The sequence below is a fragment of the Pyxicephalus adspersus genome, chromosome 6 (assembly GCF_032062135.1).
Source record: "Pyxicephalus adspersus chromosome 6, UCB_Pads_2.0, whole genome shotgun sequence".
NCBI classification, from domain to species: Eukaryota; Metazoa; Chordata; class Amphibia; order Anura; family Pyxicephalidae; genus Pyxicephalus; species Pyxicephalus adspersus.
In genome coordinates, this window is record NC_092863.1 from 77,947,683 (window position 1) to 77,967,871 (window position 20,189).

At 36.9% G+C, this 20,189-nt stretch overlaps 1 protein-coding gene across 1 annotated transcript in view; it reads left to right on the forward strand.

Moving 5' to 3' along the window:
* Positions 1-20,151, forward strand: part of ANKDD1B (ankyrin repeat and death domain containing 1B) — a 24,108-nt gene extending 3,957 nt beyond the window's left edge. Inside the window, 14 exon segments of the mRNA XM_072416279.1 lie at positions 1,528-1,631; positions 2,535-2,633; positions 3,570-3,668; positions 6,852-6,956; positions 7,533-7,631; positions 9,469-9,573; positions 9,853-9,951; positions 11,387-11,485; positions 13,010-13,108; positions 13,936-14,034; positions 16,030-16,125; positions 17,160-17,352; positions 18,210-18,341; positions 18,912-20,151. Coding sequence (XP_072272380.1) covers positions 1,528-1,631; positions 2,535-2,633; positions 3,570-3,668; positions 6,852-6,956; positions 7,533-7,631; positions 9,469-9,573; positions 9,853-9,951; positions 11,387-11,485; positions 13,010-13,108; positions 13,936-14,034; positions 16,030-16,125; positions 17,160-17,352; positions 18,210-18,341; positions 18,912-18,970 — 1,487 coding nt within the window. The 3' untranslated portion in view covers positions 18,971-20,151.
* Positions 20,152-20,189: the final 38 nt, after the last annotated feature.

Sequence of the window (20,189 nt, forward strand, 5' to 3'; positions counted from 1 at the left end):
GTTCTGTAAGTTATGTGTTTTAGGTTACTTATGCTACTCTCTGGTTCGTAAGTCACATTCGAGCCCCTAGACAGCAAAACTGAATCTGACCTCTGACATTTGAGGGATGTCACATTTATTTTGCTTTGAGATGCAGTTCTTTTAAAATGACATGTTTCTTGAAATGAATGCATTCACAAAGCTGGAAAAAAAATGACCGCCTTGACTAAAACAAAACGTCTCCTGAGTAAATAATCTGTCAACATAAAGTTGCCTAACCTGCTGGATCATACATTCTTGTTTGTCTTGTTCAGCCAGAGATTTGATTGATCTAGACCTGAGAAAACTGCCTCCATACGCAGAATGCAATGGATTATTTATTCAGGGTATTTGTATAAGCAAATAGCAAGTGTTTTAGGACCAGTATAACCCACCATTGTATTATTGATGTGATTGAATTTTTATTCTCGCATAGTTTAGTAAAACATTGGAGCTACTTTTAATATTTTCTCTCTTTTCTGAACATTTGCCTGCAAATATATGGAGGGTCTGTGGAATGACAGGCTCAGACATAGCTGATACCAGAACCTTAATCTTTGCTGTCCCAAGTTGGACAAACTACCCACTGAATGAACGAGAGCTCCTGTTACTCAGGATAGAGGGTGTAGCAGTTCTGAATAATTTCCTGTTAAATTCAGCATTAGTGCCACGGGTATTACCATTTCAGGTGATATCCTGGACATGACAAAGTAAGACATACATTGTTTTTTTGACAAATTAGATTTTCTATTAGGAATATTGTTTTGTAAAATAATTTTTTAATGTAAACTATAGACAAAAATACTTTTAAAAAATAAAAAAAAAATGTACTTATTGCTAATGGGTTCGTTTTTAAAAATGGGTAGTTTTACTGCAAATAATGAATACCTTTTTTTACGTGTAAAAAATTACGTTTACGCTGATAAAAATTACGTGTAAAAGCCATTACCTAAAAAAAATAGAAAACTCACATTTTCTTTTTCAGTGGGAACAGTGTTGTTGGTCACCTTTTTTTGCCATTGGAAATTGTGTACCAATATTTGATGGGCTGGATTAAAAAGCCCAATGGGCTTTATTGGGCCCGCAAGCCTTAGTTTGCCCATGCCTGGTATATCTACCATCTATACATGGTAGCATCTACCTGTGGCAACTCCCTAGAGAATGAATAGGGGTGACACACCATCAATATGGTGTGAATGTTTGAGCAGCTGTCGAGTTGCCAGCCACGGGAGCTGCACAGGACTGCTCATTTCTGAGTCAAGTGTAAATCTGCCCCTATAGTCCTTCTAAGTATTGAGAAGACATTAATGTTCAAAGTTCACAACGAGCACAGCACAGGAAGTGTCAAACGTCACCAAAAAATGTCTCTGCCCTTCCTAGTATCCCCATATCTCATGCAATATAATGGCAATGGGAACTAATAGTCTCTGATTTTAACCCGGACACTTTCTTATCAAACATCATTGTATCTTATGTACAGTTTTTACACCTATATTATATCTTAACTAGTGCTGAAAACTGAAATGGAGTTCCACCAAGCAGCCAAGACAAATAATGTGGATAAAATGACCCAACTGAAAGAACAGAGAGTGAACATCAATGCTAGAAATGCTGTAAGTATTTGTACAAGTTAAAACTAGTTACATAATCGTGGCTATTTATATCTCTACCATTCAAACAATAAAGTTTGTCTAGAAAAAGGAGGAAATTTGTTTAGAGTTTTCAGCACACACATTTGCTTATAAACTGGTAATACAAATTTGAAAAAAAAACATACAGCATTGTAATAAAACCAGGAAAACACATGAATATAATAGGGATAATCCACATTATTGCCCCATTATGCACTGCACAACATATTTCCCTTTGCTTTTTGAAAAGACGATTCTAGGACGTCTCCAGTAGCCTAAACATTTTAAGCATAGTAAAATATTCTATTCTTTGCCCTTTAAAATCACCTTCCAATCCAGGATGTTTTCCAAACAAAAACACTCATCTCACACTCCCCTGAAGAAGCCTAAGCAGGCGAAACGCGTCTGGAAATGAGACCAATACTTTTCCATGACATCCAATAATAGTATCAGTCCTATATGGCACTACTGACAAATTTATTTAGAAGGATTTTGTTTAGTACTCACATTTACTTATTTGTTTGAAATGATAATTACCTTCATTGTTACATGGTAATTTATTATTGTTTGTATTTGTATTTAAACACTTTTGCTGAATAAATGTATGCCAAAAATACCCTCTTTTTCTCTTTTTATTCTTTAAATATTTGTACTATATCAAGGGGCTGGCTTCAGGTTATCTATGATACTTTAAATATTGCTTGAGTACTTGCTTGAGGTTACAACCTTTTCCTGGTTTATTACTCAGCAAATCAATGTTTTTCTCTGTGTTTGACAATCTCAACAATATAATAACAAGTTTATGAAACACCAAGCCTGTAAAACCATGAAAGTCACATTAAAATAACATTATGTACTCAAGACAAATTCATTCTCTTCCATTAGCTCAATCGTACAGCTCTTCACTTTGCTGTGGCTGGATGCCATTACCAGGCGGTGTCTTTTCTTCTAGGTCATAAAGCTCGAGTAGATGTTGCTGATAAAGTAAGTAAAGTAACTACTGTGTGTAATACTCTTATTTTACCAATAATACACTTTGAGCTTTACTTTCCAAGGCAAATATCATTAAATAAAAGACGATAATCCATAGCAACTGAATTCATTGTTCATTAATTTAATTCCAGTGAGTTACTGTACCCCATGTGCACTAAGCCCATATTAATATACTGTTCTTGTGTTTAGGTGAGGATATATGGGAGCATATGAATTTTACATGTGTGAATCAGAGACAGATTCTCAGGGATTGATATCTGGTGACCATAAAGCTTCTGTAGTATGACACCAACTGGTATTTGTCTGAAAAGAATTACATCATTTATCCAGTAATGAAGGACTCTACATCCTTGTAAGAGTCAGTACTAGGGAATCATTGACAGTGGGTGAATAATCCTTTTGCCAATTTTTTACAAAGCTTTTTTATGCAGACTACAGTGATGAACTCTATAGGAGTACAATGACACTGGTGAACTGGCAATGCAGGGTATTACTGGTATTACTTTATAAATAAAGAAATGATAACAATGAGATTGGGATATATAATGTCCGGTACTAAATGTGAAATATTTGATAAATGTAGGTAGTAGTTAGTCACTATCAGCTAGACTTGTTGTTTAATGATGAAGACATTGTGTCATGTTCTTGACAATCATTAGGAATCAAATATGCTTTTTCGATGAGTGCAGAACATCTTCACAATTAAAGAACAAGTCCAACTGAATGTGAAGGACTAATATGAGCTATACCATATCCTAGATAAATAAGAACTTTCACAGAATGTATGATAATTTCCTGTGCTTAGGTGATACTGGTGATTTGAATAATTTTTATTTCTTCTTGCAAAATTATTACTAGTTTTATTTTTCTTTATAAACTCAAGTAATACCTTCCCTTTAATAATCGCAACAATTGGCTTGTTTCCAGCATGGTCTTACAGCCCTCCACTTGGCTGCCTGGTCCGCTGACCTAAGCGTTGTGCAAATGTTAATTAAAGCTGGAGCCAGTCAAAAAGTTGCAAATGAGGTAAGTGTACATGTGAGAACACCAATGACAACAATGTTTTCAGCAGGAAGTCAATATGTATTTTACTAAATAGGCTTTTCATTTTTTTTATGAACCTAAAAAATTCAGATTTATAGTATACTGACATGTGATCAGTCAACAGTAATACTTGAATGAAGTCTATTTTTGAGTACTAAAATAATAAGGTCTTTTTAGTAAGTGTGTCGCTGTTTCTATTGGAACTCACTATAGACTAGTCATAGCCTGATTTCATCTATGATCTGAAGTATGATATGGTAATTGTATGGGCATTTAGTGGTTTAATATCTATATCCCTAGAGAAGCCTTTCTCAACCTTTTAAACATGGGGGAATACTTGAAATAACTTTCAGTTCCTAAGGAACCCCTGATATAAATACTATATCCACAGCTCACAGTAAATTAGCATGGTGGTAAGTAAGAAGAATGCCTCCTACATTGCTGGGCAGTAAAAGGAATGAAACCATTACAGATGGGTTATTGATTCACCTGAGAGGCACAGATTGATCATTGCTCAAGAAACCCCTAAAAACCGTGGAGGAATCTTAGGTTTCCACGAAACCCTGGTTGAGAAACACTGCCATATAGGAAGAGACCATGCACCTTTGATCACTTATTATTATTATTATATTCTTTTTGGATCTCTGTGATCTGTCTGATCCTTCCCAGTGAGAAGAGTGGAATGGGGTGTTCCCAGTCTGTCTGATGAGTTACAAGAATCAATGGTGGCCTCTGTTGTTGCCAAGGAAAACATCAGCCCTATCTATGACCAGCATTAAACTTCTTTATCTGCATGTGCATGGCTAATTCTAATGCTAGGCTGGTTAGTTCTCTAGTTATCATCTTAACAACTTGTTCTCATTGCCTGAAGCTACTTATTATCAGAAATGAAAGAACAAATTCCTGCCTGCCCTGCTTTTAAGTTGTGTTAGAACCCATACCTATTACTGTCACATCATGACTGTCAGATGAAGAACAGAGGAGAACCTCCAATATTATTATTATTAATAATTTTTATTATGATTATTTTTAATAAACAGCGCCATTTATATAGCGCCAACATATTAGGCAGCGCTGTACATTAAATAGGGAATATTCACATTCTAAAGATTGTCTCTATACAGGCCCTAATATTAGTACTTCTTCATAGAGCCATTGATGGTTCTATAGAGTGGGCAGAACATTTGCAAATGATGCACCATAGAATTATTTTTTTTTTATCTTTACACAGACATACATTAAAACTTTTTGGACAATAGACTTTCCCTTCACAAATGTCACGCTGGATGTACTGGTATATAATAGTATATAGCAGTGGCTGTCAACCGGTGGTCCGCAATAACATTTAGGTGGTCTGCGGCTCTAGCTGGGGCGCACCGGGGTCAGGATAAGGACCCCAATGGGGGGGTGCACCGGCCAAAACCCAGACCATGTCCCCCATACGGATACAACTTGCCCACTCTCCCATTGCAGGCCATGGCCCGTGGGAAGGTTGTGTCTCTGCAGGCTCAGACCTGCGATGAGAGAGTTGGTAGGTTCTGGCATCTTGACATCACTATGGGGAAAGTTTCTTCCCCTTTGAGTGACACGCTGCTCCCTGCACATGTGAGTCCATGAGATTAGTGGTATGTAGGTCCAAAAAGATTGGTGACCACTGGTATATAAGACAATGTATAATATGTATGTTAAAAAAATACCTTAATTTTAGTTCAGTAGTAAAGGTTAAAGATACCAAAACAGAGCAGGCAAGGATAATAAAAATGCTTTCTTCATGCCTCAATTCTGGTTTACTGCAAGCTGATTAATACTAAACTCTGTTTTATGGGCTTCCATATAGAATCCTGGCATTCTGGAAATCCTCAGATGAGCCTAGTGATTAAAAGGATATAAGGTCCATTTACTAAAATTGGCTGACAATCAGGATTTTTAATGATGGAAGCGACAGTCAAAGATGTTCTGCTTGCTGTCAGATTTTCCATTAAGTGTATGCTGAGCCTCACATGCAAAGCTCAGTATTCAAACTCTGCACAATTCTATACAGGGATGAAGTAACTCTCATATACATGCATGGAAGTTACATCATCCCAACCTGGCCAATATAGAGGAGAAAAAATGCCAGAAGAAGAAAAGAAGACTGGGCTAAGGTGTTAGTGAATGATGAGAGACATCAAGACCCTCACAGTTCTGAAATTGGGCACATTGTCAAGAAAATCTGCACATATGCATACATATTATGGCAAAGCTCTTGGTGCCAGTAATTAAGTTTATTTTCACTTTAACCAATATGTATTTCATCATGATACATTTTGCTTTTGGTGGCATTTTTTTTGCCCAGATTGGTCTCAATTTGGCCACATGGGCTATGGAATTTTCTGTAAAATTAGTTATATTTATTAACAAGGCTGCAAGTAATGTAACCCAGCTTTTTTTTTCAATATCATGCAGTTGTTATTTACACACCCATCAGGTCATTGATCAGACATCCACAGCTTCATATAAGTGAACATAAAGCCATGAGGCAGAGTATTTATTGAGGTAACATGTACTAGGCTGGAATCCTGTAAGACAATAGAATATACTGCCAATGTCTGTACAATTCCAGGTTCGCAGCCCACCTCTAAGATGTTCTTCTGAGTTTAACATAACAAGAACAGTGATCCTATAGTGGATTTTACATAACACATAAACAAATGATAGCTATTTTCACATATTTACCATTACAGTCACATGGCCAAAATAAAGATCTATATACCCTTGTGTTAAAGCTTTGTGAATTGGGCATCATGTCAGTATCTACATGATGAATACATACAATTTTACAAACAAAGCCATGTGATTCACAACTGCTATACTCATTGTGCACCTAGAAAGAAATAGTTTTCCTATAGTAGACCTCAGCCATTTAAAAAAGTAATAATGGACGTTTCAAAAAAAATAATAAAAAAAAATATAATATAAAATATAATAAATAAAGATACCATCTTTTTTTCATCAATTTGTATATGGGTTAGGATTAGGAATAGGAGTTAGGTTCTTCAGTTATTCAATATCCAAGGAAAATAAAGATGCCACCAAAAACACAAAAAAATCCTATGTTCACCTTTCCTTTGGCTTGAATTCAGTTTGCTGAAATATTATTATTCTAACATGTTTTGTATGTTACAGGATGGGATGAATGATTTGCATTTTGCTGCCCAGAATGATAAGAATGATATAGTGGATTATCTCCTGAAGGAATTACAACTTAAAGAATTAAACATTAAGGATAAGGTACATTTTATAAACTCCATTAATTTATTAGATCTTGAAAATGTAAGTTTTGTGTCTTTATTAAATAAAAACATAAAACAGAAATCTATTCCCATGTGTGATCTGCGTGTGCTTGTTGACAACACACAAGTACTTAAACCCCAATAATAAATCCCTCCCTTAAATTTCTCCCATCAATTTCTTAGTTGATTTCTAAATTTGGTCAGTGTGAATTTTGCTTTTCCAGGCTAAGCACATTTTTGATCTTGCCAGAATTTCTATCTTTTTACTTCCTGCGCACTGAATTGATATCTCAACTAATATTATCATCTTTTCTCTGCTTTCTTCTGTAACTTACAAAACCCTTCACCTATATAATGGGGATAAGTAGAGGAGGAGGTGTTTGAAGTATAGCGTTGGAGTATACTATACTATAACCATTTCCCTTCTTGTTAGCAATTCTCTTTATTGAGAATAAAAAGAAGTCAACTATAAAGATCAATATATTGTGTGCTTATCATTGTTGAGACACATATTTTCTTCTTGAAGTGTTTTTACAAGGTGAGTAATAACATATGTTTCCATATTATTTTACAGAGAGGTAGGGTACCCTTCCACCTAGCAGCTGAAAATGGCCATATTAATATGATCAACAATCTGCTCTATATGAGGTTATTTACAGCAGAGCCAGACAAGGTCAGTACATTGCGTTTGTGTAATAAAGTGATATGGGAAGATTGCGGCGGCAGTGTTTATGTGTTTACATTCCTTTTTACCACTAAACAGGTTTTTTGGGTTATTTTGTTACAGTGACCAGAGACTTATGTGTGTATTTGCAGTAACATAGGAAGTGGGGTCGCAGAAATTGTTATTGTGACCGGGCCCCTTGATTTAGTAGGTCTCCTGCCTATCATTGGCAGAAGTGGTTTACACATTGGAATCTTAAGGGATCATGGTTGTCCCTTCTATACAAACCTGCTCAGGAACACTTTTCCTGCTCCCCTCCTCTGCTGATCTCTGACTGATAGAAATATGTAATGATGCTATCAACCACTCAAGGAGGCCCGTGGTGGAAGAAATGACAGCTGCAATCAGCTCAGCACAAGAAGAGTGGTCTGCCACTGAGGGTTTGGGGTCTGCATTAAAGAGGGGAAAAGTATGGACATCTGTTTTCAGGAGTCATCTGTTATTAATGGGGATGGCTGGTCTTCTCTTAGGGGGTCTGTCACTGAGGGGGTCTGCACTGGGGGAGATCTGTATTTTGGGGGTCTGTGATTGGGGGGTGGTGGGTATGTTACTAAAGCGGTCTACACCGAGGGGTCTACAATAAGGGGCCAACATCAAAGGGGTTTATCACTGAGGACTTTGCTTTAAGTAAATGGGGTGCAGAGTTTCAGCAGGGTGGTGGCGGACTGATGGTATATATCGTCATTATTAGTCAAACTTGTACTGATCAAGTGTCAGCAATGAAGCCTAATTGGTTGGTTGGTATCATATAGGTTATTTATATATATCATATAGGTTATTTATATATATATATATATATATATATATATATATATATATATATATATATAACCTATATGATAGAAAGTGTTGTGGTGAACATTTTACAGTAAGGCCAATTTTCATTGTTTTAAAAAAAATATGCACTGGGCAATGCCTGTAGATGTACATGTGATGCTGTCCGTGGTTCTGAATGTGTTTATATCATTTTTGAAGGGCTACATTTATTTTTTCTCTTTTTAAATTAGTAATGTTAAAATGTAAAAAATCCCCATACCATTAGCTGGTGACATCAGCCTGGCATACAATGGTATTCATATACCATGCCAGTTATGATACCCCTCCGCTTTCAAACAACAGCTTGCATGCACTTCAAGACTTGATGAAATATCAAAAGGAGTCCAATGGTGCCCTAATGCCCTGGGGTATGTACTGGCATAAGGGCAAAACACTTATGTTCAACATACCAAACTTTACAGATAAACTGTTTACTGGAAATAAGGAGAGGGAAGCAACACCCTTAATATTTGTGTCATGTCATAATCTGAATATCAGACCTCCTTGGCTTTCATTTCACCAATAAAACCAAGATAGCATTTTTTCATGTGTCTGCCTTTTTGTATACACTATTAATATATATCATGACAGGAATTAGAAGTTCAGGATGAGACATACTACATAGACATATACAGAACTATAGATCTGACTCTGGGACGTGTCAGAATTCTACAACAACTTCACTGCCTTTCTCCATAGAGAAGCCTACTCCGCATCTACTGGCAAATACTGGCTGCTTTAAAAAGAAACAATCTGTAGGACATTGAACACTTTTTTGTTTTGATGTACCAGGAACATTCTCAAATGATTTAAACAAAAGGTTCAACACTGTTTTAATCATCATTTTACTACTTTGGATCTATCATATTTTATACATTTTCCAATTTAGTATACCATTACCAAAGAGAATAAGTTTTACCTAACGCGGTTTAACAATTTTATTTTCTCTCATCTTTATTTTGTCTCGCAGGATGGTAACACAGCTCTCCATCTGGCTGCTGCTAATGGCCATGATCCAGTTGTCTGAGTTCTGTTGGAGAAATGGGAAGACAAGGATAAAGACAGCCAAAACTTGGTATCTAACATTTACAAAACCTAACAAGCAAAACCTAAACAAATAAAAGAATTGCGGGTAGACAGGCACTGTATTAAGGAATTTATATATATAATCTTTATTCAGTCCGCTTCTGGGTTCAGGATCTTCAGGCAATTTGATTGTCTGGGCCAGAAAAATTTAACCTACCAAACATAAATATTTAAAACATTCCTTATTAAAGCAATGAGCAAAAACATGGTTGTTTGATGACAGTAAAGTACATACCTGTGGGATAATATGTCTTTTACCATTTTTTAGAATGGAGCCACTCCATTTTACCTGGCAGTGGATGGAGGACATGAGTCTTGTGCCGATCAATTACTGCAAGATGGATGCAACATCAATACTATAACCCATGTAGGTATTATATAGCACCCTCGTTGAGAAAACATTGTGTATATTTCTACAGAACAAAATACTTGTCTTTTACTGTATTGACTACAGTTTTTTTTATCAGTCGTGTGGCATTGCATAACTCTAAAAAAAATATATAAAACCCAAACCAATAATTTAATATATTGCAGCTTACTTGTCTTTACAGGAAGATGTGACATCAGTATTCCATTATAATTCCCTGGTGATCCCTTTATTTCTACACTTGTTTGTCCCTTTATTCTATGGACAGCTATAGTAGTCACATAGGTTGGACCTCAAACATGCTGCCTATTCTGTACTGAACATTTCTACATTTAAATTACATTTTTGTTTTAAGATTTAGATATTTTAAACCGACCTGTAAAGTTTTACTTTCCCCAACCCTAACACTTAACCTTACTCAATCTCCTGAACTGCTTCCATGACTCTATGAAGCCCAAAACATTTTTATACTTTTACTGTATAAAGACTAAAAATTCAAACTTTGCAGGGTTTTTATTGCTGTCTTTGTCATCGTATGCCTGGATGATAGAATAAGAAGTGATACAATATCTCTCCAATGGACAACAAAAGTGTATTTATTTAGTATTTACTAGTATTTGGTATTTTTTACTGTCTGTGTCTCTATGCCAAAGTAACACCCACACCCTCTACACCCACACCATTCCCTACCGAGGACACATACAGCAATACAAACTTCTTATTCCTAAATGTTTTATTGAAAACTAAAACCCTGGGGTCTAACACTGCATTTCTATTCTGGAAATAACCACTTCATCTCACCTTAGGATATGCTCTACAGCAGTGGTCGCCAACCTTTTGGATGTCATGGACCACTCATTTCACAGACTCCAGACTGCGCATGTGTGGGGAGCCGTGTGTCACTCAGAAGAACCTTCCCCCAGAGTGACATCATATTGCCAGAACCTGCCCACATTCCCCTATCTCAGGTCTGAGCCTGCAAAGGGAGAGTGGGTGAATGGGGTTCTAGGCAAGGTGGATGCATATTCCCTATCAATTTAATTTACATTCATAAGGATTGCAGTAGGCACAGAGAAGCTTCTAAAGTTTATTATCTGTTGGCAACCATCAGCAAGTATTTATAAACGCATCCTCCCTGCAGTCAGATGAAGTGCAATGCATTTGCACAGCTCCTGCCTATTATACCTTGTGCACACCCTCAAATTTATTGTAGTAGTTGTCACACTTAGCTGTTATATTGTGTACATTATGATTGTACAATATATTGTCTATGTTTTTTTTCCTGTGTGGTTTACATTACAGTTCATCTATATAAACTAAGTGGCCACTTTAAATTACATTAAAACAACAAAATGGACTTTTACACATTAACCTCATACATTATCGTTAACATATAAGTGCAATTAAAGTTATTTACAATATTTCTAATTTTTAGGATGACTACACGGAATTGCACATAGCTGCGGAGAAGGGTTACACATCCCTGGTTACTTTCCTCATTAGAAACAACATTCACTTAACTGTAAAAGCTAATGTAAGTAATGTAAGCATTGAGTTTTTCCTATACTAGAGATGTTACATTACATTTGATTATACTCAGACTGGTGATTAGATAAACCCGGAGTTCGGTCTTGTAAATGTTATCTTCCACGGCACAGTTGGGGATCCCTGTAATGGCTGGAGGCCCCGCTGTTGTAATGATGTTATTACAAGTGATGTGAAGATGTCATCTAGGCTGAAGCAATAAAACCGTTTTTAACACAATAGTGCATCACTGGAAATAGCAGCTTCCCCACAGATATTGCTAGTGTCAGGGGTCAGCCTGGCTCTATATAGGAGGTTAATACTTCTTGATCCAATACCATTTGCTTTATAAATAGATCCCTTTATGTCAGAAATCTAAAAAAAGGGTATAGATGAATTCTTTCAGGATCTGAAAATAGTCCATCCAGTATTACAGTATAGATACGATTAGGTATATTATTGATTGTTAGCTGTGTAATTACACTTCACAATTAGGACAGATGTTTGTCTCAACATATTATTAGGCAGCATGGTGTCAGCTACTGTATAGAATCCTCACTGTGAGTTTATGACAAACAAAGCAAAAATACAAAGCATAAAAAAACCTTTTGGAGCCTGGACATTCAAAAACTTCTGGAGCAAGCTGTGCTTTGATATGCAAAAAAGAAACAACTGCAGAGATAAGCTTGGTACACACGTCCAATTATTGTCATTGGAAAGGATCTTTCACGATCCTTTCCAACGACAAACTAGTGCACGATGCATGAACGAGTGCTGTACATACAGCACCATTCTGCTCTATAGAGAGAGGAGGGGGAGAATGACTGAGCGACACCCCGCTGCGCGCTTCCCCCCTTCTAGCATTAGGATCGTGTATCGTCCCTGGACCTGCCAGGATGGTCATTCAGACGATGGCTGACGGGAGCTGTACACACTCCAGATTCTTGTCCCATGTGGGCCCTGAGCTGATTATCGGGCAAGAACCATTGAACGTGTGTACGTAGCTTTAGTCTTAGTCTATAAAAAGTTACAAGAACTTGCAGAACAGCAAAAGATTTTGTCTTTGCCTTTGTCTTGCACATGAGCGAGCAGGGAAGCCCGTTCATATCTAAGAGTCGTCTGTATGTTGGATGTCCTTAACTCAGGGACTACCTGTATCAGCACAAAAAGATCTTATAACTGGAATCTATTGTAGTTGTTGTTGGCAGTTTGAACCCATATGGAGGCCAAATCCTCTTGTGAAAGGTTTCTTAAGGTCTGTTTCCCACTTAGTTGTATAGGACAGTGGTAGGAAAAAAGGGTTAACAGTAGCTGGGAATAGAGATGAAATATCCTTACAGACTTCTAAGTATCATCCTCCCTATTAATTAGTAATATAATTAAGTATACAAATATAGATTGTATTATATATATATATATATATATATATATTTATATTTATATACTGTCAGTACACTTAAGTAAAATGTCTCCTACTGTATATTAGGGACCTCTCTTGTGAGCGTACATAACTTTTTTTTTCTTAAAATTACAGGATAGGAACACTCCTATCCATTTGGCGATCGTGAATGATCATATGGATGTAGTGGATGCCCTTTTGGAGTCTGGATATGATATCAATGCTGTTAATATGGTAAGTGATATATGGATCATTGATATCAGCTTGGTTTGATATTATCTGCTGTCATTGCTAATACCTGCATATCATTAAGAGCTGCCTGTTGCTGGTAAAATCTGCATGTCAGTGGTATTTGTTTTTAGTTAAATCTGCACATCATTGGAAATGACTGAAAATATCTACATGCAATTAGAATTTTATTAATTTAGATAAATGTGTGCCAGTAGTTTATGGCCCATGCAAGATCTGCAGGAGTCACACGTGGCCCCCCAATCTTAGTCACAGGGTAGCCCTCCACCCTTATCTATCTGTCAGCACTCAGTGTGGTTCCAGACTTAGTTCCACGTTGTAGCACAATACAAAGTATTAGCTATATTACATAGACATATTACATGTGCCATACAAAGTTCGGGATGCCGTGGGGAACACTGGGGCATATTTCAGGGTAAGAAAGGGTAGGGTAAAGCTGGAACACAACACACTTTGAGGGCATTGGAAAAAGGAAGAATACTACTGTTGGTAATTAAAGGTTTCAATATGATGTAGTGGGCCCTAGAGGCATCATATTGGTCAAACCACTGGTTGGCCACACAGTATTTGCAACACAGTAGCCACACAAAGTTTGCAACACGATATTTGTTGCATGTAGACCTGTATTGTATAGATATCCAACAAGGGCATTGGGTTGTTTTTGCCTTGCAAGCTAGATTGTTCTTCCCCTGCCATCAGCTCAACATATTGTTTTAGTTATGGCTAACTGACCCGTTGCCCCAGTCTGGTCCTTCCCTGCTTTATACACACCATTTCAGATCACTTTCTGTCCTTTTTATATTTATTCACAGAGGCGGCAGACTTCTTTGCATCTCGCAGCAGAATTGAAGAACACAGATTTGGTGGAAAGGCTTCTGATAGCTGGCTGTGATCTAAGTATTACAGATAAGGTACTGTTACGTTACAAAGCCTGACATTGTTCCTGTGTCATTTATATACATTTGTGTTTTTTTGTGTGTGTGTACTGCAGTCAAACTGCACAATTCAGTATGATTAAACTGCATTTCACAGGTTTAAACTTGTGAGCATTTTTTCTTGGAATGAAAAGAAATGTTTTATTTAACTCTGTGCTGTGCCGTGTCAGTTGCATGATGATCATCCAGTAGGGAATTATGTGGCTTTTTTCATCAATCTAAGCAAGTGGTCCCCAACCTTTTGGACGTCACAGACCACTAAATTTACGGACTCCAGACCACGCATGCACAGGGAGCTGTTCGTCACTCAAAGGGGAAAAAACTTCCCCCCAGAGTGACGTGATGATGCCAGAGATGGCAAAGGCATGATGTTAAAGGGCCTGATTTATTAAAGCACTCCAAGGCTGAAGAGGATACACTTTCATCAGTGAAGCTGGGTGATCCAGCAAACCTGGAATGGATTTTGCTATAATTTCCTAGCAAATATTTTGAATCCTGGACCACATCCATTCCAGGTTTGCTGGATTACCCAGTTTTACTGATGAAAGTGTATTCACTCCTGCCTTGGAGAGCTTTAATAAATCAAGCCCAAAGTATTGCTATCTACTATTGTAATAACAATAATGGTAAAAATATTGGCACTGGCAGAAGTCATATTTAAAGTAAACCTATGCCCAGAGTATATACAATAAAGGATTTATGTATTCTGAAAAAGCATTAAAATAAGTTTTAAAACAAGCCCCCTTTTACCTCTATAGCTATAGGGATTGTGGAGAAATGCATTTTCAATGCTTTAACATTCACAGCAAAGGCACATTTCCTTCCCTATTTATTTCCTTAGAGCTAAAAGGGCTTGGCAGCCTACCAACTCTGTAATGTGAAAACAAAGATGGATAATCTAAAACAGAGGTCCCCAACCCTGATCCTACTAGTGGGCCGTGGTCTTCTGACAGGTGGGCCGCGACAGCAAGGAAACCAGTGGTGGTCTGCGGCTCTGGCCCTTGCAACCCCCAGCGGCATCAGGAGAAAGACCCCGCTTTGGGGGCGCACCCGCCAGAGCTGCAGACCATGCCTCGCGTACAGATCTCAGGTTCAGGGAAGTGGGCAAGTTGTGTCTCTGGACTCAGACCTGCGATGGGAGAGTGGGCAGGTTCTGGCATTATGACGTCATTCAGGGGGAAGTGTCTTACCCTTTGAGTGAGACAGGATTCACAGTAGACAGTAGATTCAGTGGTCCGCGAGCTGCAAAAGGTTGGGGACCACTGTTCTAAAACAGCCATTTTCAGCAAGGATTCCTCCAAAGGTTTGCCTCGAATTTGTTTCCTTGAATTCTGGCTGATTGACCTCCCATTCAATGATACCTGCATAGTTCCGGTACCAAGATCATTAATTAGGTAGAGCCAGCTGTTTGCTATATGAAGGTGCTATTCTAGCTCCCACCAGAAGAGGGGGTTCTTTAAACTGACCACCAAAAGTTTTTTTCCCTACTGAACTTCAAAAAATTGGTTTTATAAGGGGGTCCTCAAGATTAGTTTAGGGGTTCTCCGGGGTTAAAAGGTTTAGAAAGGCTGTTTTAAACCTGTTTTAAACCTGTTTAAAGAGACTGAAACCTGATTTCAGAGTCCCTGTTAGGATGCATAAATTCACAGTACAAGCAGCTAGAAAAGCTAGAAATGTCTTGTTTTTTTTATTTTAGGTTTTTTTTTTTTTTTTTTATGAAAAATGTTTAAAAAAACTTCCATAGCCCAATGTCCATAGTCTAAGCACAGGCTCACCTTTAATGTTTACAGCTGGCAGCTCTATGTAACATGTTCTTATTCAATAATTAGAAACATCCGTAGCATTAGGTAGGGAGCTCTTTAAACATATTTTGCATTTTAAGTTTGGCAGAATAACTATTTCTAAATCAACTATGCAGTTTTATTGTTGGTGACACGTAAGCATTTGTTGACATTTTTTTTTAATTGACAGCATGGTAAAACAGCACTAGAATCAGCAGCAAGAAGCAATCACACCCTGATTGTTGATATGATTATTAAAGCAGAAAGATACTACACATGGAAAAAGGTAAGAAGATAATAGTCTAGTACTGACGAGTATGTGCCGCATTGGGACACACAGATAGCCATGATGCTTTATAGCTGAATTTCACAGATGAGGCTCATTCCCTCATGTTCGTTTTATGCATTCCGTTCTTTTGATTTGCTGTGTAGGTATTAGCTTGTGTCATTATGATAATCATGATTCCCTAGCTTAGTAAGATTTGCAGTGCAATGACAGCATGGCAACATGGCTGCTCTATCACAGTTATGAGGAGGCAGCTGCATAAGGCCCCCGTTCTTTCATCTTATTCATTACTGTGCACCAAAAGTGCCTACCTTTGCTGGCAATACTCTTTTTATTAAAAATTTACATATAATCTGCTTCAACAGGACTAGAGGTGAACAGAAAAATCTAGTTTAGATCTATTTGTCTTATTAGTTGAGAAATCAAACCCAACGAGTTTGTCAATGTCAAGTTGTAATTCAATTTTTTTTTAAAAAGTTTGAAACTAATATTTTTGGTGAAAATCACTAAAATGGTCCCTGCCAATTTTAGGGAACTCTGGACAACATGGGGAAGTTTGAATCCATTTTTCAGTTTTGTTCACCTCTAAATTTGCAGGGAAAACAGGCATTTTTTATGCCACAAATGGAAAAAACTCCCTGTGTAAAACTGGAACTAAATGCTGTGATTTCACTTGGTTAACATTCACAAATTATGACTGTTAACCAAATGAAATCACCGTAATTAGTTTCATGAACACGTTTTTCCCCCCAATACTGTAAAAATTGTTTTGTCACATACATTGGTACACAAAGTTGCTTGCCTGGACCAATACAGAAAGTTATTTTATATACAGTATATATCAGTGGGCTTATTTTTCTTTTTAGTTCCAATAATATTGATTGACTGGATGCTCATGCTACCCTCTCCTGTCATGAACTTTATTACCCCTTCCTGTTACTGGCATGAAGGTATACTGGAACATTCTGCTGACAGATTTATAAACGTGCAGGATTTTGATTTCTTCTCTTATGCTTTTCGCTTTGTGTTTATAGCAAGGGGTTATTGAAGATAACTCTGAGGAGTATATGACATTCAGACAAGATCACGCATTACAGACTAGCAAGATCCGCTCAGCTCTTTGGAATTTGGCATATCAGCAGCTGAAACCTGATGAGTGGAAGAAACTAGCGTTGCTGTGGAAATTTACAGAACCCCAAATCAAAGCCATTGAAACACAATGGACAGGTAAAGAGGGACCCCGAACCAAACAAATCACCAGGGTAGGAGGTGCACCATGGAAGATGATCAAGGAAACCAAGCTTTGTTAAAATTGGTCTGCTTACCGATCCTCTGCTTTTTTGGCACAACTTTCACTGTTCATGTCCCATTTAAGGGTCTGTATTTATGATGGTAATACTTTCTGTTCATATAAATAAATAAATAAATAAATAAATAAATGGGTTTAGATTTAAATTAAACTCACAGCACTACTGAGCAAATTCCAGTGCATCAGATTGTCATTGTGGTCTCTGTTTGGGGAAATTATCCCTCATTTCTTGTGTCTGTAGAATAAGTAATGAGAATTATATCCAGTGGGGACACAAACTATAACATAACACTTCATTCCATAAAATAGAGAAGGCTACTAACTTCTGTTAGCAAAATCTGTGACATCCTGCCCTGACATTCAACGTTTGTGAATGTGTCTTAAATAATTAAATTCATCTAAATTGTAAGCTCTTCTGGGCACAGTTCTCTTCTTCCTTCTGTGTCACTGTCTGTATTCGTCTGTCATTTGCAACTCCTATTTAATGTACAGCGCTACATAATATGTTGGCGCTATATTAATCCTGTTTATTTATAATAATAATATTAATAATAATAATCTAGAGTAGATAACGCTGAGAAAATCTGACTATCATTTGAGTAGTTTCTGCTTTGCTGATTCAGTGACATCTCCCGTTATTTTCATTTATGGATGCCACTTGGACAGGGAGTGATGAAAAATCCCCCCCCAGTTGTGTCACAGGCAGATGTAAAATTCTGAAAAAACAGATCAACTTGACCACCAGACAGAAGTGTAATGTTTTTTTCATCCTAAGGTAAAACAAGCTACAAGGAGCATGGACACAGGATGTTACTTATCTGGTTACATGGGACTTTGCTGAGAAAAGAAAATCCAATTAAGGCTTTATATGAAGATCTGGTTCAAATGGGACATCAACAACTGGCTGGTAAATATATAGATTTTTGTATACCTACTATACTCCGCTTGTGATCATGTATCAATTTTTATTGTTCACCCATTATTTAAAAAATGCAGATGGTCCAGATCCATAAAGAACCTAAAGTTCCACACAATAATTTAGCGTTTTCATGGTAGGCAAATGTCATAAAAAAAACTTGAATTTGTGGCCAGAAAAAACAGACAATTTGATTAGCCTGCTGCCCCAGCAACTACAGGTTAAACTAAACTGACTATATGTATTCAAAATATAATAATAATTTTATAAATAAATATAAATGTTCATAAATATGTAGGGTCGATTCCCCATTTGAGCTGGGGGTGGTAATGGTTATTTTTTCATGGTATGTGATTGTTTAACTAAAATATAAAAAAAAACGTCCTAGGAGTATCCTTGAAGAATTCCCCATAATCTGCAAGAGTCTAATGTTTTATAAAGGGGATCTTTACTATGAAAATTCTGAACGTTTAATTTATTTCCTTTAACAGTAGGCCTCTAGAGATTAATATTCTGAAAATATATATTTTAATCTGAGCACAAATTTTATGTTTTTTTTAGAAACTTTCAGAGGACAGAGCAGTAATAATCTTCAGGCTAAGAAATGTATTATTTCATGATATTAAACAAGCGTGGACAATCAGCCAATTGAACAGACTACTTGCCCCTTGCAAGTTATATATCAAGTTAACTGCTCAAAAGACTGGTAGGTTGGAATATAATATTATTCTAGCACTCAGCTCACCTGGTGCCACTTCTGAGCTGTACACTGTGCATGGCTTGTACATATGATTGATTTTATATGACACTTACAAGATCATATACATACAAAAACATTGCCTACTCCGTGCGAAGCAAAATGAAACATTTTACTGGAGATGAATATCATGTAATGTGCAGTTCTATATATTACCTTTATTTGGAGAGCTGTACCTTCTGAACGGAAAGTCCTTGATTACAAGAAAAAGTGGAAATAAAGGAACAATACCAATATGAATGGGCATTAAACTTTCCCTGATCTGGGTGTACCTGCTGTTTGAGCAACATCATCAGAACCAGAATGTTTTCACTGACACTGAATTCTAGTAACTTGTAGATTTCTGCATTCTCGATTGCAATTTGACCTCCACTCTTGCACTTATACAGGCCCTTCTACTGTACCGAAATACCTCTCTGATTTTACTTAACGCTGCTTGTTAATTGCATAACTCCTTCCTACATCCATGTATAGAATCCTGCAGGTCTCTCTGAGCCACCATGATCTGCCTGCAAGTCAAAAAGAAGTAAAGAGAACCAGTGATAACATTACAGGATCTAAATTATTGTATTGTTAAAAAAAAAAAAAAAAAAGTTTCATTACCATGATGAGTTAGGGAAAGAAAGAACCAGGGAAGGCAAAACATAAACAAAGCAGATTAAACCAAGCTTTAACCACTACATCAAACAAATCAATGTCTTTAAATTGTTTGTTCTTCTGTATCAATGTTCTGTTGTAAATTTTTTTTTATACACTGTTGCTTTTTTTTTAAACTCCAGTGTTTTTTAAGCATTTTATGCTAGTTATGTAAATCTACTGCATAATATACTTGTAATATTTCTATTGTCTGCTGCTTCCCACCTCTTAGATTGTAAGCTCTTTTGGGCAGGGTCCTCTCCTCCTCCTCCTGTGTCACTGTCTGTATTTGCAACCCCTATTTAATGTACAGCGCTGCGTAATATGTTGGCACTATAAAAATGCTTTTTAGTAATAATAAGTGTAGATCATCCCTGCAGATTCGTAGTTATTTATACACTTTGTGAATAAAGGATTTTGTGTTGTGAAAGATACATATTTGAATG